This window comes from Phasianus colchicus, chromosome 16, assembly GCF_987193195.1.
Source record: "Phasianus colchicus chromosome 16, bPhaCol1.hap1.1, whole genome shotgun sequence".
In the NCBI taxonomy this organism is placed as follows: Eukaryota; Metazoa; Chordata; class Aves; order Galliformes; family Phasianidae; genus Phasianus; species Phasianus colchicus.
Window position 1 is genome coordinate 9,601,782 of NC_143451.1, and position 23,219 is coordinate 9,625,000.

General features: G+C 51.9%; 4 protein-coding genes across 7 annotated transcripts in view; 3 read left to right on the forward strand and 1 right to left on the reverse strand.

Moving 5' to 3' along the window:
• Positions 1-339: 339 nt before the first annotated feature.
• Positions 340-6,468, reverse strand: DCTN5 (dynactin subunit 5). Its single transcript, XM_031606842.2, has 7 exons — positions 6,381-6,468; positions 6,190-6,258; positions 5,804-5,922; positions 5,231-5,342; positions 4,526-4,628; positions 4,351-4,442; positions 340-1,238 (listed from the first exon to the last, which is right to left on the reverse strand). The coding sequence occupies exons 1-7, from the start codon at positions 6,426-6,428 to the stop codon at positions 1,218-1,220; spliced, it is 564 nt and encodes a 187-aa protein (XP_031462702.1). The 5' UTR covers positions 6,429-6,468; the 3' UTR covers positions 340-1,217.
• On the forward strand, positions 6,388-16,012 carry PALB2 (partner and localizer of BRCA2). 2 transcript variants are annotated; one of them, XM_031606838.2, is made up of 13 exons: positions 6,471-6,604; positions 6,683-6,742; positions 6,835-6,934; positions 7,174-9,051; positions 9,765-10,576; positions 11,173-11,256; positions 11,792-11,953; positions 12,418-12,503; positions 12,787-12,948; positions 13,107-13,223; positions 13,587-13,674; positions 14,699-14,847; positions 15,692-16,012. In XM_031606838.2, exons 1-13 carry the CDS (start codon positions 6,515-6,517, stop codon positions 15,915-15,917), a joined length of 4,014 nt encoding a protein of 1,337 aa, XP_031462698.2. In that variant the 5' UTR covers positions 6,471-6,514; the 3' UTR covers positions 15,918-16,012. The 2 variants fall into 2 exon arrangements, with proteins under 2 accessions (XP_090007386.1, XP_031462698.2); XM_090151260.1 differs by lacking the exon at positions 6,835-6,934 and having other exon boundaries at positions 6,388-6,604.
• An 81-nt stretch (positions 16,013-16,093) lies between these two features.
• On the forward strand, positions 16,094-17,967 carry NDUFAB1 (NADH:ubiquinone oxidoreductase subunit AB1). The gene is made up of 4 exons (XM_090151264.1): positions 16,094-16,390; positions 16,465-16,552; positions 17,061-17,172; positions 17,805-17,967. The coding sequence occupies exons 1-3, from the start codon at positions 16,127-16,129 to the stop codon at positions 17,150-17,152; spliced, it is 444 nt and encodes a 147-aa protein (XP_090007390.1). The 5' UTR covers positions 16,094-16,126; the 3' UTR covers positions 17,153-17,172; positions 17,805-17,967.
• Positions 17,968-19,165: 1,198 nt separating this feature from the next.
• The window catches only part of LOC116237607 (uncharacterized), a 5,014-nt gene continuing 960 nt past the window's right edge, over positions 19,166-23,219 (forward strand). For 2 of the 3 annotated variants that reach the window (XM_090151262.1, XM_090151261.1), the window contains exons 1-9: positions 19,166-19,234; positions 20,112-20,219; positions 20,334-21,944; positions 22,023-22,135; positions 22,212-22,270; positions 22,353-22,507; positions 22,605-22,761; positions 22,833-23,024; positions 23,137-23,219. The exon at positions 23,137-23,219 is cut by the window's right edge and continues 121 nt beyond it. In XM_090151262.1, the coding sequence (XP_090007388.1) occupies positions 19,201-19,234; positions 20,112-20,219; positions 20,334-21,944; positions 22,023-22,135; positions 22,212-22,270; positions 22,353-22,507; positions 22,605-22,761; positions 22,833-23,024; positions 23,137-23,219 (2,512 nt within the window). In that variant the 5' untranslated portion in view covers positions 19,166-19,200. The remainder of the gene's footprint in view (positions 19,235-20,111; positions 20,220-20,333; positions 21,945-22,022; positions 22,136-22,211; positions 22,271-22,352; positions 22,508-22,604; positions 22,762-22,832; positions 23,025-23,136) is intronic. The other variant, XM_090151263.1, reaches the window with a different exon arrangement.

Sequence of the window (23,219 nt, forward strand, 5' to 3'; positions counted from 1 at the left end):
ACCTTTCAGCGCCCGAAGGGGGGCTATAAGGAAGGAGGGGGCAGACTCTGCAGCAGGGTCTGTGTGATGGGACGAGGGGAAGCGGTTTCAAACTTAAACGGGAGATTTATACCGGATGTAAGGAAGAAGCTGTTTGCAGTGATGGCGGTGAGGAGTGGCACACGGTGCCCAAAGGTGGCGGTGCTCCATCCCTGCACACGGTCAGGCTGGCCGGGGCTCTGAGCACTGATGGAGCTGTGGGTGGCCCTGCTCAGTGCAGGGAGTGGGACCGGGGCTGGAGCTGCTGTTGGAATCACCCAGTGGGGTTTTGTCCATCTCCTCCTCCCCCTCCCTGTGGGCAGTGAGCAGCTTTTCGCACTGCCACACTCAAGTACTGTGTAAAGGGAATTCACGTTAGCGTGTACTCGATGTGTTTTTCCTTTGAAAGTGGCAGCACCACGCTTTGTTTTCACACAGACTGTTGTGATGCTTCCACGTGACACCATTTTGCTTACAGAACATATTTGCACACTGACCCAAGAATCTGACACTTTGCCAATTTTTATTGTGTAGAATCCCACCCATTTTGTTGGTATATTCTTCACTTTCTCCCTCTCTGCCACCGAGGTGACATGTTGCCAGGTGGGTGTGATTGTACCCAGCCTCCTTGATTATTTTTTTCCCTTGCTAGCCATCACATGGAACACAACCTAGTAAAGAGAACATCAGCAACGAACCGCATGCACTCAGGCCTGGAGAGTTTACTTCTGTAGCCTAACATCATCTGGTGAGAAAATACGTTCCCATCCCCTAATCTGATCATGCTACTTGCTGGAACAGAATAGGACACCAAAGGAAAACCATGAACAGTGCAAAAACCATCTGGGGCAGTTCTTGCCATGAGCATGCCTTCTCCCTCCAGGCATGCATGGTCCCACCCTGCTGAAAGTCAAATGAGGACAGTTCTGTTGTAGCTTCCCTTTCCCAATCAAGAAAGCCATTTCTTTTAGGACAGAGTTGATGGCCCTGGCCAGCATATTCTGTGCTTTGCATTTTGCAGGAATCTTGGATACTGCAGTTGTGCCAATGGCTACAGGCTAGCTGGGTGCATCGTGGGAGAGAGCTGGCAGAGGTGTGGAGGTGAGCCCAGTCAGTGATGCTTCAGAGGACAGGATAAAGTAACCAGATGTAAGGAACACTAACAGTGCTGAGCATTTGAGATCTTCAGTGGTGACTTTTTAAACCCTGGCAGAGGCCACCTTAACAGAGACAATAAAACAGGTTTTAATTAAAGCAGAAGGGTTGGGTCAGCCTGCTGGAAGGAAGAATAGGTTGAGAAAGGGTTGAGAAACATGTAATGCTCTGTGTAGTTAGGCATCCCTCAGCACACTGCAGTCGCATTGCTCAAGTGGTTGTGGAAATGTGTCTGAAACTTTTCCAGATGCAGTCTCATTTCCACTCCCAAGCTTCCATTCCTTAATTTGCAGCCACCTCCTTCAACCCCTCCCCCCCCTACCAGCAACCTGGCTTCCCACTGCCCTCCGTGGTGGTTGACCAAGCAATCCCGGTGAAGTGTACTATGTGGTGTTGAAACCTTGAAGGGACACACCATGGCAACAAAGCACACACAGCCCTCCCTGACCAAGCACAGTGCTGCTTCCCGCATCTCCAGAGATGGCTGACATTAAGCTAACAGGGCAAAACAGTATTTGTGAGTGGCCCTATAAGCACTAGAGTATCTGACTTGCAGGAGGTCTCACAGAAATGCCAACACCTGACCGGTCTGGTGACCAAGGAGGCCTCAGATAGTCCCTCAACAAGCAGCTTTTGCAAGGGCTATGAAGATTTTGGACAGGAGGAAGTGAACATTTTTGGAAGTTGAGGTCAATTAGAAAGCTGCATGAAGTACAGATGCAGCACAAGGAACACTGACAACCTGGTATTTTTTTCACTCAGATAGAAAAAGTAGCAAGACTGGGACTTTCACAGGGACATCAGCCTCAACTCACACAAGTTGGCTTCAGCTCTTGCTTTTTTGCAAAAAGAGTCATGCCATCTGGGATGGCCTGATTTCCAAATGCTGGGGCAACAGTCCTAAGTTTCAGAGCTGAAGATAGGACTGTACAGTCACCTTGGAGGCATTAGGATTCTTACTTTGGCATCAAGAATAGAAGCGAAGGCATTCATTCTGTGGCACAGCCATTACAAACTAGCTACACTGCAACCATTTGCTAGTGAAAGTCACCAGCTCAGATGCAGAAAGCAGATGCTGTTTCACACCATGCTTAATGCACTGATGTAATATGCCTGCAAGTCACAGAACACAGACTGTGGCTCGTATGCACAGGCATGACAGGAACCTCATTCTGGTCTCAAGTTTGATTTAAAAAGTCACAACATTAAGTTACTTGAACAACTAAAAAGGCTTTAATTTATGCACAGTAAAAATACAAACAAACCAGACAGTGGTTTTACATTTGACTAACAGCAGTTTTCTACACGTTAGTACTTGTGTTGCTGTTTGCTATGTAAAGTATAGAAGTACTTTGCACTATATACAACAGCTGAAGGCTCCAGGGCTGCTGATCTCTCAGCTGTATGGCTACTACAAATTAATATACATTCTGCCCTCCACACACTGCTACACTACAACATGCAGGAGTCCCAGTTTAAAAAAGCTACAGAGGGCTGATGTTAAGCTTTACTAAAACACAGCCAGAACAGGCAGATTCATTTTTGGCCAGTTGTCTGCTATTGTGTCAGGAATGTGCAAGTGCGAGCTATCTCTGACTTGCACAAAGCTGTTCCCAGTCAGAATCCTGCTGCATTACTTGTCCAAAATGAAGGATTCATCTTTTCAAGAAGTCTGAATCTCCATCTGAAGTTTTATAATGAAAAAAAAAAAAAGCACCAAAATGTATTCTGCAAATAAATACAATGAGCAATAAATGGGGAGAATCGCAGCATTTTCTTGCCACTTTCAATTTCTACTTTTAGATTCCCACTTTTCTGCTGCACTCAGCTCTGAGTGGCATGGTACTTCTCTTTCCAAAGTTCTCTTCTCTTCTCTTTGGCTCCCTATGGTCTGCAGTGTTCAGGAAAAAGAACATACACCATCCATGAGAGTCCTAACCCTGTAGGATGGGCAAGAAGATGGGACTGGTGACTGCTTTAAGAAATAAAATCTAAGAAGTGTCCTGTCAGGCTGCTGTGGTTTAATCTCAACACAGCCATTTGCTGACTCCCCACAAGTGGCATGAGGGAGAGATCTAGAAAGGGAAAAGTAAGAAAACCCGCTGGCTGAGATAAAGCTGTGCACACAAGCAAAGCAAACAAATAAACATAATCACTACTTCCCATTGGCTGGTGGATATTTAACCATTTCTAAGAAAGCAAGGCTCCATCACCTGTAAGAGTGACCTGGGAAGACCAATGCCAAAACTCTGTTCCCTCTCCCCCATCCTTCTTTCTCTTTAGCTTTTATTCTTGAGCAGGGTGGCATCATATTGCATGGAACATCTCTTTGGTCAGCTGTCCTGGCTGTGTCCCCTCTCAGCTTCCTGTGTTCCCACACAAGCCTTCTCACTGGCAGGCAGCATGAAAAGCAGAAGGCCTTGACTCAAGGTAAGCACTGCTCAGCAAATACTAAAACATCAGTGTGTTATCAATGTAGTCCTACATGAGCTACCACTAACAAAATTAGCTTTGTCACAGCCAAAACCAGGACGCAGGCAAGGCATATAAAAACAGCCTAAAGTCAATCCCAGGATGATAAAAGATATCCTGGCCCTACAGGACAGAATCACGGTCCACAGGGAGAAAAGGAACCTCAACAAACAGGTTTATACATCGGCAAATATTTTTATGAAGGAAAGAATTGCCTCTAATGAACCATAGTAAATACTGCCCACAATAAGCATGTCAGCCACACAGCACTTATTTTCTAGGATGGAGACTGCTATGAGCAAACGTGAACCCACTTGACTTTGGGGCAGGAACAGAACAGAGATGAAAGACAGGCTTTGGCTGCAGAGTATGTTGTCAACTTTGCCTTGTTCCCCAAGTGCAATGAGGAGATGTGCCTTAGGGAATGGAATCAGCTTTCCTAGCTCCAGAACATTTAATGGCACAATTCAGACAACATGGGATGAATTACATTCAGATGAACATGCGAAGGTTAAACAACAAGACACAGCAGCTTGCACAGGGGACTGCTTGGCCCGACCATTAGTGTTCAGGAATGCTCACAGAAGTGTTCAGGAACAGCAGAGGGCCATGCTCTGGACTCTTTGAACAATATTCTTCTCTCTGCTCCCAAAATACTTCTGTGTGCCTTTACTGCTCTGAAACATGGTAAATAGGCTACTAGACCTGAGTTAGTGGCAAGAACTTCTGGTAGTAGCTCTTTGTAACATCGATCATGAGTTCCTGGGTACATTCCGGGAGCTCACCAGAAAAGAGTCCTAGAAGAAGAACATGAGTTTGACTATCAATGTTCTTGCAGAAGAACACTGTACAAGTATAAGTAAAATTAGAGGGAGCATACCTGGGCAGCCTGAAAAGACTGTGAAAGGTGGAACTACTGTTTCAGGAGGTAGTACCGTGTTGTCTAAGATTTTGCAGCAGTCTTTCAAAACGCATCTACGACCCTAAAAAAAAGATTAGGTAGAATTTGTACTTAAAATACTACACCATTTTGCATATCCCTGATAAATCTGATAAGCTTCAACAAGCTTAACCCTTCAAAACATGTATAGAGGATCATGCAAATAAATCTCTACCCAGTTTGAATGCTCTTCCCAGCAGCATTTGAGAGATGATATAGACTTTTTTTATCTTGAGAAAAAAAATCTGTTTGCTTTTGACTAACATGTGGACAGTTGCATATTAACTTACAACAGTGTGCAAATTGGAACCTAGAACTCAAGACATGCAATAACATAGCAAGGGCTATATGCAATATTTGCATAGAATCGCAGTTCCACTTGTATTTTATGAGAAGGGCATTATCCCTAGACAGGCTCATTAGCCAAAGGGAGGAACAGTCATCAGTTCTACCCACTGTCCTCAGAATAGCAAGACCTAAAGCATCCCTTTCTGTGGAGAAGGAAAAGGATGAGAAAGGAACAGCATACAGTAAGTACACTTATTCCTGATGGTTGGCACGGATTCCTTTCCACTACTGTTACAAAGTCTTAGGAGTCTTGAACCTCTCAAGAGGCTCAAGAAAAGACTGAGAAAGAGTACTCACAATGACACAGTTCTTGCCTATGTGGACATAGGAGCCAATCTGGGCTGCATTGACAACACAGTCCTCTTCTATGAAGACATGATCACCAATGTGGAGAGGGAAAAAAGCAACCCTGCAACAGGAGAGTCTTTTACTCAGATCATGCAACATATAAACTAATTGACAATGTTATTAGACCCCAAATCATACTGCAAAGTCTCTTGTTTTCAACTGGAATACCAGACGTAGACCTGATACTATGGAAGACTGAACAGTAACTACTCTTTTCTCAGATATTTCTAAAGGATGGTCAAGATAAGCAACAGGAAGACACTGCAAATAAGCAAAGATCAAGTGAAACACATTAATTACCTGCCTATTGTAATATATCAGTCTTTCCATATTATGGTCTGAAGGAAACACTAACTCTCAAGAAAAAACTGAACATTTGAGGAAAAGCTTTAGAGGGACATTTATGCAAATTATTGACAAAGCAACATAGCCCTCTGAACATGCAAACCTTAGGTAAATTAATATATATTTTAATCATATAGATTTCAACCTCAGCTTCCTTAAAGAAAGAATCTCTCTTACCCTTTGCTAAACTTCTTGAAGGGCGGTCTGATAACACTGCGGCTTTTCACCACGCAATGCCGTCCCACTCTTACATTTGCCAGGTCACCACGGATGATGCAGTCGTTCATAACTATTGTCTGGACAAGAAAGGGAAGAGATGTAAGTGAGCAGAAACCTGCTAGTGTTCTCAGTTATTATATAAACTCATGTCAGGGAGACTATGTGCCAGGAAACGCACGCAGTGCTCCCACTGTGGCAGTGTGGTGCACAGAGCAGACACACAAAGCAAGGTGAGGCACAGGCAGAACCACGGACAAAAGCACTGCTTTCCGCAGCACCGGGGGCTGACAACGAAGCAGCGCCGTGCTGTGACAGACGCAGCCTTTCCCCGTCCCACTGCTTACCTTGCCGTTGAGAACGATGTTTTGGCTGCCGCAGAGAACGGACTGCCTGCTCACCTTGTTGCCAGACGCCTATGGGGAGAAGGGACAGTTGCCGAGCCGAGCCCAGCCCAGCCCAGCCCAGCCCAGCCCAGCGCCCAGCGCCCAGCGCCCAACCCCTCCAACCGGACGCCAGGCCCCACCCCGCCCCGCACCGTCTCGATGTACTCGGACTTGTTGTACAGCATCTCGCTCAGCTCCATGGCCGCAACACTTCCGCAAGGCCGCTCTGCACTTCCGGTACGTCACTTCCTGCCGCCAGCAGGCGCTTCCGCCGTGAGCGCGGCCAATGGCGGCGCGGTTGCCATGGGCACGGCGGGCGGCAGCCATGGCGGAGACGGCGAGCGGCGTGGTGCTGAGCGGGGCCGAGAAAGAGAAGGTCTGGCCGGGCCGTGTCGGGGCTGACGGGCCGGAGGCGAGGGGTTGCGGTCCCAGCGCGGTTCGTTGTGTTTTGCAGCTGCGGGAGAAGCTAGCGTTGCTGAGGAGGGAGTACAGCGAGACCGTCAGCCGGCTGCGGGTGAGCGGGGCGGGCCGGGCCGGGCCGGGCCGCGGGGCTGGGAGGAGGTGCGCAGAGCCGATCCGAGCCCCTCGACCGTGTTGTGTCCCCAGCGGGCGCAGCGAGCCGAGCGGGCCAAGAGCCACGGCGGGAAGGCGGCGGCAGAAGGAGCCCGGCGGCCCGGGACTGAGGAGGCCCCGCGGAGCCCCGCAGGTAGGAGCCGGGCGCGGCCTCGCGGAGCTCCCTGCCCGCTGCCCGGCACTCGGCGCCCATCACTGAATCGCCATCTGCAGCAGCACCCATCTCCTTCTCCCCTCACCAGGTGCTCTCTGAAACTCGCTGTACCGTCCCAGCCTTTTGCTCTTGCCAAAGTTGATTTTATTGTGTGATTGTTTTTTCTCAGATGCAGCTTTAATGGGTGTGTTTTACACACACGAGATTTCTTCCCACAGGCTGTAGTGATAACATATCTCATGGTGCTGACAGACGTGAAATGTGTCACCTACAGACTGAAACCTGCTCAGGCCCTGACACAAAGGCGAGAACATCTGTTATGTTGAAACACAGTCCTGAGTTCTTCAATAATGAAGTTAGCTTTCAGGACAGCTCACAGAGAGAAAGTACACAGGTTAGCCAGGAAAATGCTTCCTGTGGACTTTCTGTGCCTGGAACTGAGGAGAAAAAAAATCAAACTTCCAGAAGTATGATGAAGCTGAGGAGGAGGACAAAGATTCTGGTGTCAGAAGGAAAGGAATCAGCGCATGATGTGCATCTCATCAATGCTGATGTAATGGTGAAAAACCACCCTGCCAGTATGGAGGAACTTCAGTCACCAGTCTTCAGGCGAAGCAGTTTCTCAGAGGACAATGCTCAAATGGAGTCCAGATCAATGCTCATGGGGGGGCAGGAAAGCAGTTTAACTCCCCCAGAGTTTGGAGTTTCACGGGACGTGCCTGAAGATAGTATTCCTCTGGGAGTGTCTGAGCTGTTCCCGTGTGCTCTGGGGTACAGCAATGATGTCTGGCAGCCTGAGTCCCCAGGTGCCCCAGTCACATCTGATAACCAGGAAGCTGCACAGCCACGTTCAGAGAGTGGTGAATCTGTTTCATTTGATGCCAGTGGTAAAAAAAAATCTTTCAGGGCAGTAAAAGAAATGGACAGTGAGAGCATGTGTGAAGATCAGGGAGAATTACGTAGGCTTTTAGATTTAATGTCAGAAAATGAAGTATTGCCCACTGATAAAAGTAACAGTATGATTAATGAGAGCAAAATCCATGGAGAAAATCCAAATGACACTGGTAGTTTAAATGCCTTTCCTTCAAAGTTTCCTCTGGATGATGCTGAAGAATTGGTGGAGAATCAGCAGCTTGAAATTCAATCAAGACTTTCTCCTCAAGAGAAGGTTACAGCTCCTGAAAGTGCACTGAACTCTTGCACAGTAGTTGAAGGGCTTCCCTTTCCAGTGGAATACTATGTCAGGACAACTCGACGCATGTCTAATTGCCAGAGGAAAGTGGACCTTGATGCTGTAATTCTCAGCCATCTGGGCAGGAGCAAGAAAGGTCAGAGAAGTAAATGCAAACAGAAAGATAGAAGCTTATGTCACTCCTCCCAAGAAACTGCTGAAAATCATTTGGAGTCAGCAGCTGTGCCATTCCTTTGTGCAGAAGGTGATCCTGTGAATTCTAGTCCTCAGAAACATCTTCTTACCTCCAGTGGTAGCAGCACTTCACCTGGATCAATTTCTCAAAACAGCGTCAGAAGCACAAAGCGAGATCAGAGACAATCACAGAGGAAACAAAAGGGAAAAAGAAAGGCTACCTGCAGACCCCTTGTGAATGAAACATCACAGGAACTTATAGAAAGTTTGGATCTCACAAAGCCAAGGGAAAACAGTAGTCTGCTATCAAATGAGTATCAGAGTGAAAAGGAGAACTGTGAGGCTAATCTTGAAAAATCATCTTTGGATAGGAGACAGTTTTCTGTTGTTGCAGCTCTTGGGTCTGAATTGACAGGTATGATACAGCCAACAAGTGCTGATCCTCCTGGTGGAAGCCAAGTACTTGGCAAATGCTGTGAGTCTCGTTCAGAACAAGTCCAGAATCCACTGCAGAAAAGTGACTCTCTGAGCCCAGGGAATGAAACTTTTACCAGCCACACAAGTGATCTGGAATGCAACTTAAGTGTGTATCAGTCTGATAAACATCCAGTGAAACATGTTAAGAATCAGCAAATGCACAGAGCCTGCAGGTCTGAGCAGCTCCTCTCAGTCCCTCTGCGCCGCTCCCTTCGTTCCTCTGCAAGACAGAGAAACAGTCACATCTCAAAAGGTATTTCATCAAACACATGCACTCTTTAAAGCTTGAGCCAAAGATCAAGGCAAGGAAACAGCTGAGTGTGTTCATGCACTGCTGTTAAAACCCTGCTGTATTTCTATACAGGAAAATTTAATAGGGTTGATTTTCTTTTCTTGATGAGTTATTTGTTTGTTTTTTTTTAATTTAGATCATGATGGTGCCCAAATTCCTTGTGCAATTCCAGAAATTTCTGCCTCAGTACAGTGACAGAGAATGAACAGTTGTGCATGCACAAGGAGCAGGGCTGGGAACTTCTTCAGCTGCCTTGTCTGCTCAGGTCAACGTTGTGCACGCTGTACCTGATTTTCCAGTAAATGGATATATATCTCTGTTTCTCCAACTGAATCTGCATATTAATGACTTTTTTTGTGTGGAAAAAAAAAAAAACAAAAAAAAACCAAATATGAAACAGAAAGATGAGTATTACTGTCTCCAAGTCCAGAAATATGTAGGAAAATGAAAACATTCGGAGAAAAACAAAACAAACTGGTCTTTGTTTGTCCTTGGCAATGATATTTTAGCTGAAGGGTTGATGCAGAGCAATTGTGGAGTGTAGCATCTTCCTGGAAAGTTCCACTTCCATCTGTTCGGATGGATTTTATTTTTTTTTAAATAGAGTGACAATCTTGATAAGAGATTGTGGCTGCTGGTTAATTTATGATATGATATTCTCTCTTGAATTCTAGGTGAGAACAAAAGAAGACCAGGCCATCAAGTGGATTCAGAGGGTGCTGCTTCTCTTGGCCTTCCTGCTGAAGACCCTGATATGTCCAGCTCTCTCTTTTCCTTCCGCAGTTTCCAGTGGCTGGCCCCCAAGCTGGATATCAAAGACTTTCATCTACCTGATGAAGAATTTGGACTACTAAAACTTGGGAAATATGAATCTTCCCCTGGGAATGACTTGGAGGTTTTTGTTCCTAGTGTGTTTGGAGATGGTGTGGCTTCAGAAGATGCACAAACTCCAGAAATAAATGCAGAAGAAAAAGAGCTTAAAGCTAATTTGCTTTCACCATTCAAAAATAGGTTGTCTGAGTTACCTCATTTGGAAAGCCCAGCTGCCAAGGTGGAACTTTCTACACATGAATTGCTATTTACTCCCATGGGGACTCTCTTAACTGGTGCTCCTGCTCAGCGTGAGTCTCAGATTTCCTCATCTGTTTTCCCTGTCTTGGGTGCAACCCCAGCTGTTTTACCATCAGTATGCAGCGAGGTCTTCCCCAATACATGTTCTGTACCTCCTTTGCAAGTGAGCCTGCATTCTTCCAAAGAAGCACCTGCACAGGTCAAGGATAATAGAGAATGCAAAGACTCTGCCATTCCACTGCACTTGGACAGCTCTGGTGCAGGATCTGCTAGGAAGGAGGAGGGGCAAGGTACAACATGTCATTTAGAATTTGAAAGATGTCCTAATAATAGATCTGATGGGGCTGTGAACTTGGAGAAGCATCAGCAATCACAAAGCAAACACGAGGGATCCAGCAGAGCTTCTCCTGAACAGGTAACATGCCAAGTGTCCTATGCCACTAGTCTTGTGCGTGAGTCCTCATCCAAAGTCTCATCTGACCTTTAAAGAGAGACTTCCTTGGACGCCAGCCCTGCATGCTGTCTTTAAGCTGACTTTGTAAATGTTTGGTTTTCATCTGTCGCCAAAAATCTTCTATCTGAAGAACAAGCTCTTTAAAATCCTACTTAAAACTATAGATGTGGGCTTCAGAGCCCATGTTTGAAACAAGAAAAGAACAAAAGGTTTCTGTCACCCTTATAATGTTGTTCTACCTTAAGGAAAATTCTCAGCTAGGATTGTCTTTTATGTCTTACCTGTGAGATGGTTGCTGAAAAATGGTTTGTCTCTGAAGGGTAGGAATGCTGCTGAGAGGTGCAAAGTGGTATAAAGTAGTAGGTTAGCCCATTTTCACCTGAAAACTATCTGGGCTCTCTTGTTTTTCAAAGGCATGCAAGAGCAGAAAGAGATGCTTCTATTGCAGCTACTATCTCTAGTGCATACAAAGTGAATTCACAATTCTGCCTCATTCTTGCAGGTGCTGAGTCTAATTTTGAAGCTAAATTATCCTGATTCTTTACTTGTTTGTGCAGAAAAAAACGGAAGCAGAACAGTTGACTCCAGTGCTGCTTGATGGCTTGAGAGAAGAGAACTTGCAGTTTGTTTCAAAGCTAAAGGTAGGATAACATCAGACAATTGTCTGCTGAGTTAGTAACAGCTCTTTAATAAAAGCTTAACAAAAAATGCAATAAAACACAAGATGACAAGTTGGAGGAAAAAAAAGAGAAATGAGCAATAAGCACATTGCCTAATCCAGTCAGTTCTGTCTTATGTGATAAAGCATGCTGAAAAATTCCTAAATATGTCATTCTGACTGAGAAAGAATTTCAGTGTTTGTTTCTGACTAACAAATGTCTGAATATGATATATCCATCTCTGCTCCAGCTCTGGGCTCAGTGGGGTCCTTGTTGGTTTAAATGACAAGTGATTTTTGTGAAGTGAGCTGATTGCTCACTGCTCAGAGGGCACAATCCACCAGGTTTGTTTTCTGTGGTGCCTTACTGGCACTTTACTTGAACATTAACATCTTGAACATTAAGTTTTAGCCTCAATTTGTCATTGTGCTGAGTCTCAAGAAGTGTTTTTCTCAATCTGAGCCTCCATGCTATCATAGCCATCAAAAGAAAACCAGCACTGTTTTGTTTTGGACAGGATTCTTCAAGTTCTTGTACTGTGGATGTGAACAGCGTGTGGTGGGAAGCAGCTGGCTGCAGAGAGCTGTGTGTGGTGACTGCCTGTGAGAGTTCAGTTTCCCTGTGGAAACCTCAGGCACTTGACTGCTGGGAGAAGGTCTATACTTGGCAACTTGGAGAGGTATGGGCACAGTCTTTATTTCTAGAACTCAAAACAGTTTTCTTGTATCACTTAATTCCAAAAAACCAAGGAGCTTGAAGTCTTGGGTGCAGGATTTGTTCTTTAGGTGGTGTTTTTCATTGCATCAGGCAACAGAATGACATACGCTGGTGATGAGGAAGGGCAATGTTTTGTGTGGTTCCATGTTGTCTGCTGGAACTTGACAGTTCACGTACTGAATGGTGGCTGCTCTGTGTTCTTCCCTGTAGATCCTTGGAGACACTTTTTGCGTTATATCAGTAGGGATTGCTTACTTAGATAAGCAACAAAGAAATCAGCTGTTCAACTAAGTGTGTTTCTTCAGAGGGGTCTGAAAATTAGTTCTGCCCCACACAGTTTTGCTTGAAACACTCTAGAAAATGGGAATGTAGCCAAAGGAAGAGGGACATTGTGAGTAACGTGGAATTCTTGCTGTGCTGTCCTAGATTCCTGTAATACAGATCATTCCTCTGCCAGACACCTGTAACCTTGTGTGTATAGCACTGGGAAATTTGGAGATCGGAGAGATAAGGTATTGTATTTATTTCTTCCTAGTGTTTTGCTCCCCAAATAGCTGCAGCTTAACTCTCCTCTTGTATAGTAGCTGAAATTGACTCTTATTAATGTGTCACTATTTCAGTCGCTTTTATTGTTGAAAAATATAGAAGGAATTTCTAAAAATCAATTATAAAGATTTGCTTATTCACCCTGGAGGTGATAGACAGTTTAAATGTATTTTGTATTTCTTTAATATGCTGAAGTGTGTTTGAATTATGCTTCCTTCTGTTGTTATGCATAATTTTCTCCTAATTTAGGCTCTTGCTTTATTCTTCTGAGAATGACTCATTCAAACAATCACTAGTGAAAAGTGGGAATATAAAAGCTGTTCTTGGGCTAAAGGATGGGAGGCTGGTCAGCAGCAGCAGAGCCATGCAAGAGCAGCAAGTGGAAATAGTATCACTTTCAGAGACAGGAAGGTGAGTCTTTTAGTTTTGGGGTGGTCTTGGTATGGCAGGTACAAAAGTAAGGGATGTGAAAATGCGTCAGGTTTCTCTTCTTTTTGGAAGTGTGCTGAGTATAGAACATAATTATTGTTCTGACTGCCTTTTCTCACTTGTTTGCATCTGCTATTCAGGTGCAAGGATAGACAGACTTTGATGCCTCCTGAAGAAACTGTTCTGGCTTTTGCTGAAGTGGAAGGAGTGAGAGACGCCTTGGTTGGCACCACTGCAGTAAACAGTGTTGCAGTTTGGTCAGTATTTCCTTTGCAATTAAATGGCTCAGTTTTGGGTATAAGTGGTGGCTCTGACATCTGCAGACATCATATACGCATGTCGGCTGGCTGCTGATTTGCCTGTGAAATAATAACTATCAAAGGGCCCAGTCTGGCCCTTTAAATTCTGTGCAGCAGCTAGGTAGGTAGTGAATGAACTATGCTGCTGTAATTCCATTTGCTTTTGTGTCATATTCATTACATCTCTTCCAGTGGTCTCTTGTCATGTTTCAGTTTACTTCCTATGAAATCAAAACTGTCTTGTGTAGTGGTACAATTATGGTTGGAAAACCAGATTGAGGATGGAAATGCAGTCAGAATTTGTCTTTTCACCAACTGCAGGAATTTGAAAACAGGCCAGCTCCTGAAGAAGATGCACATTGGCTATTCCTACCCAGCTTCAATCTGCCATCGAGCATATTCTGACTCTGTACGTATGTGAAATGTGGCACTCAGTTTATGCATGGATTGCACTAACTGTGGTGGGAACTTGAAGGAGTGGATTGAAACATTATCTCTATTTAGAATCACTGAAGATATTTCAGAAGAAAACAGGTTAACTAGAACAAATAAGCCACACTGTCTTCTTCAAATTACTGGCTTTCTGCATTATACTGATAAAGTAAGTTTGGTGCATCAGAGTGCATTCCAAAGCTTAGGCCAGGTAAGCTTCTAAATGGGAAGCAGTAGTACTGTTGCCCAGTGCCAGTGCTCTCATAAGTCTTTTTCATTATGCAGGCAGGTGCTAGCATGATGATGGCACATTGCCATCATCAGACAACCTATCTGAGTGGCTGTTATTTACATATACCCCTGAGGATATAAACTGTTCAAAGCCAGGCTTCATAAACGTGATTCTCTGTCACTTGCTTCCACCTGTGTTGTGATCTGGCTGGATTTTGTGCTTGTCAAGGATTTGATTGCTCTTAGTAAGCATGTATTATTTTGGGACAAGAATGTCTTGTCTAATAACAATGGTTTGAGTCAGACTCTCTGGAGACTTTTTGTGAATGTCTATCCCATCATATTTCATATTTATCTGTGGCTGTTCTGAGAGCTGCTGTTTTCAGCTGTGCTGGTTTACAAGGAACTTCTGTTAAATTAATAATTTCCTAAGGATTAAACTAAGGCCCAGAAATTTTACTTTCTGTGTCCCCTGGTCCTACAGCAAGTTTAGCTTTTCCAAGCAGAAAGGTAAGCACATAAGTCCATGGGGTCACTGAGCTGTCATTCTGCTGCATTACATCAGCCCTTATCAGTCAGCAGCTGCTTTGCTTTTTAGCTAATTTGATAAGTAAAGAAAACCACTTGTATTTTATTCAGTAAAAACAATGCATCACTGTCCGTGGGGCTTTGATTACAGAGAATGAAGCAATTAATTTTTGGAAAATTCCTCGGAATTTTTTCCTCTCTTACTGTTATTTTTAGTGATGTATTTTTCCTCCGTGTATCAGGGCCTTCTGTTTGTTGTTTTAAGTCATCCCCATGCCAAAGAGAGCGAGTCCTGTGGAAACCCCGCGTTCCGCGTGATCGCGTTCAACCCGAAAACAGCCAGAAGCACCGGGGTGATGTTTTCCTCCCTCCCACCTGGACACACAGGAAGGCAAGTACCTTGGGGATGCTGCGTGCTCATCTTCGTGGTATGTTTGAGGTGGTTTTGGAGGAGACTCAGTTAATGAGCTGAGCAGCGGTGCTGGCAGTGAGCCATTTGCCATCTCTCCGATGATAAGAGAGCTGCCATCCATCACTTCCACTCGCGTTGTGCATTCGTTATAATGCAGTGTGGGTGTTGGCTGTTTCCTGCCTGCTTCCTGCACAAATCTGGGAGTTAACCTCTGAGCTCCCTGCGTCACTGCTCAGCAGGAGGCTCTGCTCCCCAGAGCTCTGTGAACAAACGGGAGAAGTGATTTTCTGCATGCTGCATGCTTTCTTTCCCTTCCCCTCCTCCCCAGTCAAAGTGATTATGGAAATGCTGTAGCTGGATTCATCAGACCAACTCCTTGGTCAAAAACCTCCTGAGAAAATACCCGCAAATGAGACTGGTGTAAGCCTTTGTGATGTTAAGTAGAGCTTTGCCTGGTTTCTTTATGTTAAGCAGCTGTTTGCAGTCTGATGACCTTTTCATTCTCCTGTCTTACATTTTGATCTATTTAAGACTCAGTGTTGCAATGCACTTACATCTGTCACATTGCCTATGTGCACGAGTATTAGCAGGTTGAGATCCTGGCTAACAGAACAATTTTTACATTCTGAGGCTAGGGGAGTATTGCACGAACCTCCTTTTCTTCCAAATGCACTAAAGATGCAGTATTTAACATAACCCGGTTCTCTACATCGGCTGAAACGTGCTTGCAGATTCTCTAGGTGCACAATGGCTCTGCATTAAAGGCTGCGCCGGCGTTTTCCCAGCCGAGCCGCAGCCCGGTGACGCAAGGTGTCTCCTGCAGGTACCTGGAAGGGGAGGTGAAGGACGCCTGGGCTGCAGCTGTGCTGACCTCGGGGGCCATCGCGGTGTGGGACCTGCTGCTGGGCCGCTGCACCGCGCTGCTGCCGCCGGGCTCGGACAGCCGCTGGACTCTGGTGCGCTGGAGCGCGGTGGACGCGGGGCTGCTGGCGGGGCGGGCGGACGGCAGCGTCTGCGTGTACCGCTACGCGCGGCACGGGGCGGGCTGACCGCGCCTCGCTCGGGGCCGCGCGCGGCGTTTGTTGCTGTTATTAAAGGCTTCGCTTCGGTGACGCTCCGTCTGTCCGCGCCGTACCGGGATCGGGGGCCGCGCGGCCTCCCGCCGCCAGGGGGCGCCGCTCCCTCCGCCCGCCGCCGCTCTCGCGCCGAGCACACGCGCTTCCGGGCGCGGCGCGGGGGCTGCTGGGATCAGGTCACCATGGCGGCCCGTGTCCTCTCGGCCTGCGTCCGCCGCCTGCTGCCCCGCTCCGGCGCCGCCGCTCTCCCCGTCCCCCGCGCCGCGCTCGGCACGTTCCGCCCCGGCCGTCCGCGGGCGCCGCAGCCCGCCTTTATCCCCACGGTGCCGCGGGCGGGTCCTGCGCCGTGCCGCCGCTACTCGGAGCTGCCGCCGCTGACGCTGGCCGACATCAAGGAGCGCGTCCTGTACGTCCTGAAGCTGTACGACAAGATCGACCCCGAGAAGGCGAGCGGGGGCCGGGCCGGGGGGGGCGGGGCCGGGAGCGGGAGGGGGAGCTGACCGCCTGTGTGCACCCCCAGCTGACGGCCGAGTCGCATTTCATGAAGGACCTGGGGCTGGACAGCCTGGACCAAGTGGAGATCATCATGGCCATGGAGGACGAGTTCGGTAATGGCACGCTGCGTGCCGTGTGCGTCCGCGTGGACCGGGCAGAGGGGAGCTCCGTGTTCTGGGTTGTATTTCTGAGCAGATCTGAGAGCCCCTGCACCTCCCCAGCCCGGGCTGCGGCTCTGTTTGTTTTATGAGCGCTCGACAAACTGAACCCGAGGGGCTCTGGCTCTTGCTTGCCTGCAGTTACCCAGAACATCCCTCTTCTGTGTTCTGTGGGAGCCCTGATTAGGCACTAATGGCTTCGGCGGTGCTCAGGGACAGTGGCTGGCTCTGCAGCACCTGCTGCTTCTGCCTCGTCTCCTATCCAGAGTCACTGTCATGTAAGGCATAGCACAGACTGAAACTCGCTGTAGTAACGAGATGCTGACTCTGACTGCAGTGGAGAAGCAACCTCTGTGTGTTTATTTTCGGCTGCACTGCAGACATCTGAGCCAGCAGTAATTGCTTCCTTCAGCCTTGCTCCCATTTCCGTTGTTTTGGGCTGAATCTGTGTGCTTTCTTCCAGGCTTTGAAATTCCTGATGGAGATGCAGAAAAATTAATGTGTCCACAAGAGATTGTAGATTACATTGCAGATAAGAAGGATGTTTATGAATAGAAGCAATTCTGCAAAGCAGAGTAAGTATAAACGTGCCTCTGAAGAGGTCTCTATGCCACGCCAAGCGCTGCAGGAATCCACCAGTCTGTTAGTAGATGGTGAACTGACTTTGAGTCCATCCTTCAGAGCTCGGCTGCTCGCAGAGTGTGCTGAGCAGCGCTCTCTAGGGGTGGGTGACAGCACAGCTCTGAGCTGCAGCTAGCAGCTGCTTTCTCATCAGCCGCAGCCTGGGACAGCGGCAGGAAAGGAAACGATGAGGAAAGGGTTATTCCAGCGGCAGCCTGAGAGGCACTTGGGGGCTGCAGGGGAAGTGAGCGATGGCCTCAGGGCTGTGTGCAGCACTAGCACGTGGAGGCAGATTCCTGTTTGTTGCTCTTGTGCATGCTTCTCACTTCCCCCCTGCCTCGATCTTCCCTGGGATTGAGGTGTAAGGGGTCAGTGAAGGAGCTGTGCCTGTTTGCTGCTCTTTCTGAGCCAAGAATAGATGAGGAAAAAAAAGGTGACAATCTTGGGATTTGCAAGACTTGTGCCGTTATGTATGTGTCTTCCTCTGGTGTTCTTCAGCACTTGTCGTGTCTCTGCCTGACCAGCCTCTTTTGTGGTAGCTTTCAGCTGATGAATTACTAAATGTGTGGATGTTTTTTTTGAACAGGAGATGTCTACCACTAGGATGGCCCTGATGTCAGTGGGTATAAGCGCACATGCTGCACTGCTGCTGCTTTCATCAGAAAGTTGTACTTGGACGTTGTATTTAAAGCTGTCTGAATATGTTGTCCTTTGAAAATGAGGAAAAAAAGAATAAATATATAAGACCATGGTGGTGTTGATGATGCCTTTTTTGTTTCACAGTTGCAGCCCACTGGGGCTGGTTTTTAGGGTAAGAGACACTGCTGGGGCTCATTGCACTGTGAGCTAGCAGCATCAGCTGCACAGCCTGGAGGGCTCCTTGTATGGCAGACTGAAAGAGCATCGTATACCTGAGTGGGAGCTCCAGTACAGCCTCTGCTGCTGAGCTGAGTACTGTGATCTCACTGCTGTAGTGCTACTCTTTCCAATAAAATGCTTTTTTTCTACCTTTACTATTTATTTCATAAATGCTGGCAAAAATGAGTCCCATTTTTGGCTTCTGTTTTTTCAATGGAAATTAAAGGAGGGAAATGCAAAACCACATCGGTGTGTTGGTAAGTGTAGCTCATCCCAGCACAGGAGGTTTGCTTTCAATCTCTCTTGAGGCAGGGGAAAAAAAAAAAAAGTATTTCTGGACACTACATGGTTTTTCTTCTCAGCCAAGAAACACTTTCATATGTCAAAGAGGCACTGCTGGGCTGTGAGCCAAGAAGTGTCAGTTGATAACGTGCCTTCCTCTGGCAATCCGGGTGATGGGATGGTGGAAAATAAGCCCCAGTCTGTTGCTGCTCCACATGGAGTCTTAATATGGGGTGGGTGCTGTTTTCAGAGCCTCTGGAGAACCACATTTCACTCAAGACTGCCATGTGCCCCCGGCCCGAGGGTGCCCCGCTGCTCCTCAGGGCCCGGTTTCATCGAGTAAGAAACAGCTCTTTCCTCTTAAATGAACTGAAATATTCTCTGAACATGCCGTGCAATGGAAACGGGAGAAAGCACTCGTGGCGGCTCTCACTGGGGTGGTACCCCGTGCGGTCATCGCTCTGTGTCGGGTCGGTGTGCAAGAGCCTTGGCCCGCTCAGCGCTGCAGCTGCGTGCCGGGAGGGCGGCGACGGGGGGACCTCTTGACGGTCCTTCCCAGCCCCAGGGGGGAGCCGAGCCGCGTCCGAGGGGCTCCGCAGGGATGCGGCGGGTGGGGACGGGCAGCCCCGGAGAGGATCGCGGCTCCGGGTTCCCTCTCTAATCCCGCGGGTGCCGCAGGACCGGGTTCCGCCCGCAGCCGGGCCCGCCCCAGCCCCGCCGCTCCGCCGCTCCCCGCTGGGCCGGGCCGGGCCGGGGGCTGCGGCTCCGGGCGCCTCCGCCCCGCGGCAGCGGGAACGGGCGGGGGCTTCCTGCGCTCCGGAGCCGCCGGCGGCAGCAGCAGCATGGAGCGGGTCCCGCGGCTCGTGGCCGCCGCAGGTGAGCGCCGGGAGCCTCCTAAGGGACCGGGACCCCGCAACGCGGGAGGGCGGGAGGGGCCGCGGGGAGCGCCGAGGGGGCGGGGGGCCGGGGGCCGTCACCGCGCTGTATCGGCTTCTCTCGGCCGGGCCCGGCGCCCGCGGGGAGCTCAGCTCTGGGCAGCCACGTGCGGCGGGAGAGGGTCCGGGCCCCCGGCAGCTCTCGGTGCCCCCCGGCTCCGTCCGCGCACGGGCGGACGGCGGCCGCGGCCCCGTTTTCCCCGGGGGATGCGCGTCCCCCCCCGCGCAGGGGCGGTGTCCTCGTGCGCGTCCCCGTGCCGGCGCCTCGGGGCGGGGGGCTCGGAGGGGCGCCGGGCCGGGCGGTTCCTTCGTCGGCTCGGAGCGGCGCTCCGTCCAGTCCGTGCGGTGCCTGCGGCGCCGCGCAGCTCAGAGCCGGCAGCGGCACTGCGGGGCAGCGGCTGCGTTCCGCGAGCCGAGACAAAGGCGGCGGGTTCCAGCCGGGCGCTGAGCGATGCCCGCGCTTTTCCCTTCGCAGGAAATGACTCCCGCGGCACAAAGGGTCCCACGCCCGCCGCTGCCCCGCGGGAGCCGCGTGCAAAGCGCGGAAAACGCTTCACCCTTCGCGCGGCCCTGCCCGGCTCTGTTCCGCGCCGCTCTGCCGGGGAGGGGCGGCCCGGCGGCTCCGTGCCCGCACGTGCGGTGCTTTCTGGCGGCGCCTCGGGCTCGTGCCGGTGTGCGGGCGGCGCCTTCGGGGGCGCGAGGCCGCGGTGCGGGACGGCCGTGTCTCCGCTGCGCCGTCGCCGCCTGCCGGGACTTTGCGGGGGGCGATGCGCGGAGCCCCGCGCTCGGCGCTGACGCCCAATCCGTTCCTTCCGCAGTGCTCGTGGGGTGCTGCGCTCGGCTCTGCCCCGCTCTCGGCAGTGGGATGGGCTCCACGCGGGGCAATGCCGTACCCTGCGCCCACCCAGGGGAGCGCTGCCGGACAGGTACCGTGCCGCGATGGGGCCGATGGGCTTTTTGCCTGCGGGGTGATCCCGCGTGTTGGTGCCGTGCCGCCCAGGGTGCTGCCCCGCTCAGCATCCCTCTGCCTCTGCCCGCAGATCCGCAGCACGGAGCGGGGTGGCTGCAAACAGAGGCTGAGCTGTTTCCCTTCCCTGGGACACCACCAGGGACTGCTGAGCCCTCCGGCACCAGCAGCAGCCCTGGGGAGGCCGGGACGGGCCCTGCGGTGCGGGATGGAGTGAGCACCGAGGCACAGCCTTCACCCTCTGCTGGTACCACTGATGCAGCTTCAGGCAGAGAGGGAACGTATCCTACACGCCCAGGGGAAAGCCCAGCCAGGGTTCTCACAGCAGTCACCATGGAGCTCAACACAGCTCCAGCCAGCAGTGCTGCCCCCGGGACTGAGCCCATAGGAAATGAGAAGGCAGAAAGTTCCTCAACCCCACAGAGGACACTCTTGCATTCATCGTCCCATATGACACTGCCCAGCAGCTCTAGGGGGCAGTGGGGAACCCCCAGCACTATGAGGGCAGTGCTCACACAGAGCTGGGGGGGCTCACTCATCCCCTCACACCCTGCTCTGGAGCCGCAGGGCAGGGGTGCCACTATCCCACCCAGTGACAGCAGAGCAGAGACCCCCCAGGGACACACAACAGACAGCCCTGTGACAGGGACAAGTGGGACACTGTCTTTTGTGGGGGGGCTGCAGAGTCTGCAGAGCTCCCCTGGGGAACTAGGAAGGACACATCAGGTACTGGCAGGGACAGAGCCAGCAGGAGAGTCCCACTCATTGCAGGGGACAACCATGGCCTGGCTGGGTCTTCATGCCACTTCCCACCCCCCTCTGCTGTCCCCAGAGGTTGGTGGCCGTGGAGGGCTGATGTGGCATCCCAAGGGCCCTGGGGCCAGCACAGCCCTACTGCCCATGGAGTCACGTCTGCCTCCTGACCCCAGCTCCACAGCCACTGCCCCAGGGGTGATGTTCCAAGGTCCTGAGGGAGCCCCAGACCTGACCACGGAAGTGTTGGGGCTGCCCAACACTCAGAGTCCCCCTGGGCCCAACCATGTCCCCATGAACCAGACCTGGCATATCTCAGCCTTGCCGGGGGAAGCCCCACCCTCACCAGGCTCACAGCCCTCCCTGGGGCTCAACCCCACTACAGACACCCACCCAGCAGCGTCCCCAGGGCATGAACATGCTGAGAGCCCTCAGGTCCCAGGACGGACCCCGGTGTGGGCAGGTGATGCTGGGCCTTGGGCAACGACTGCACCACCAAGCACAGCCCTTCCCGTGGCCCCCAGCTCTCCACTGTCAGCCCTGACCCAACCCACATCATCTCCACCTCTGCTGACCTTTGCCATCAGCACTACCACCAGCATCACCACCACTGCCACCAGCACAGCCACTGCCACCAGCACAGCCACTGCCACCAGCCTCGCACTTCTCAGGGATGAGAGGACAGCCCCGCTGGATCCCATCAGTGCTGCATGTCAGGGGGCTGTGGAGGAGCTGACGCAGGGGCCCAGTGAGGTGCCGGGGTCCCCCCATCAGCCCCCAGACCCCCCCAGGAGTGCAGAGCCGCCCCTGCCACAGAGCAGCCCCACGGAGCGGCCACACGCCGGCCCCACATGCGTAACACCAAACCCAGAGACAGCAGGCAGGGCCACCCCGGAGTTCATCGTGGAGGATGAACCGCCGCAGCTGCGAGGTGGGCGGCGGGGTGATCCTCCCGGGAGCCGCCGGCACGGGAGGCGGTGGCGATGCTGAGCCCTTCCTGTCCCCGCAGCGTCCCTCCTGCGCGTGCCCTGCGAGCTGGCACTGGACATGGCCTTCGTGCCCGCGCTGCGCGACCCCGCGTCCCACGAGCACCACGTGCTGCTGAGCAGCCTCAACCGGACGGTGAGCGTGGGGCCGCCCCGTGGGGAGGAGCATCGCGTGGGGGCGGTCCCGCATGGCACCCATGGCTCCCGCGCAGGTGGCGGCCCGGCTGGCGGCGGTGCGCGGCTTCGTGCGCCTCGAGGTGACGGCCGTCAGGTAGGGACGGCCCCGCAGTGCCCGGCGTTCCCGCGGCGGTGCGGAGTGGTGCGGGGCGCAACCGCAGTGCCGTGTCCCGCAGGGCGGGCAGCTCCCGTCAGGTGGTGCTGCACTACGACGCGCTGTTCACGGCCGAGCTGGTGCGGGCGGCGGCGCTGGGAGCGCTCCTCGACGCGGCGCTGCGCTCCAGCGGAGCTGCGGTGGGCACCGCCCGCGTCCTGCGGCACACGGCACGCGGTGAGTGCGGGCGAGAGGCGCGGGGCCCGGCGGCCCTCGGAGGGTGCGGAGCGGCACGGCCCCGCCGCCGCCGCCCTCTCTCCCGTCCTCCTATCAGCGCCGGAGCCCTGCGCAGCGCTGTTCTCCTGCCCCGACGGCTTCGCCTGCGTCGTGAGGGCGGACGGGAACGCCACGTGCACGTCGCTCTGCCACCGCGACTACTGCCGTAACCACGGCGTGTGCGCGCACCCCCGGGGCCGCGGCCCGCTCTGCCGGTGGGTGCCGCCCCGCCCAACACCCCAGCGCCCCGCGCGTCCGCCGCTGAGCGCCCCGCATCCCCGCGCAGGTGCCCCGCCGGCAGCGACGTCTGGTTCGTGGGGCTGCGCTGCGAGCGGCGAGTGACACTGTCGGGGCTGCTGGGCGCGGCCGCGGGCGCTCTGCTCGGCGTCGTCCTTCTGGGGATCGCCGTCGGGGCCGCCGTGGTCCGCAGGTTCCGGGCGCTGCTGCGGGAGGCGCGGGCCGAGCAGGGCCGCAGCAGGTGGGTGTGGGTGCGGGCGGGGCGGGGCGCGGGGATCGGGGCGGTTGGGGCGGGGTGGGCAGCCCCGGGGGACGGACGGCGCCCGGAGCTCCGCAGCGCTCACCGCCCGCAGCTACCGCCGCTTCTGCCGCCCGGACGAGGCCGCGGCCCCGCACTGGGCGCGCTCGTGGCCGGGCTCGGGCAGCTCCCTGGACA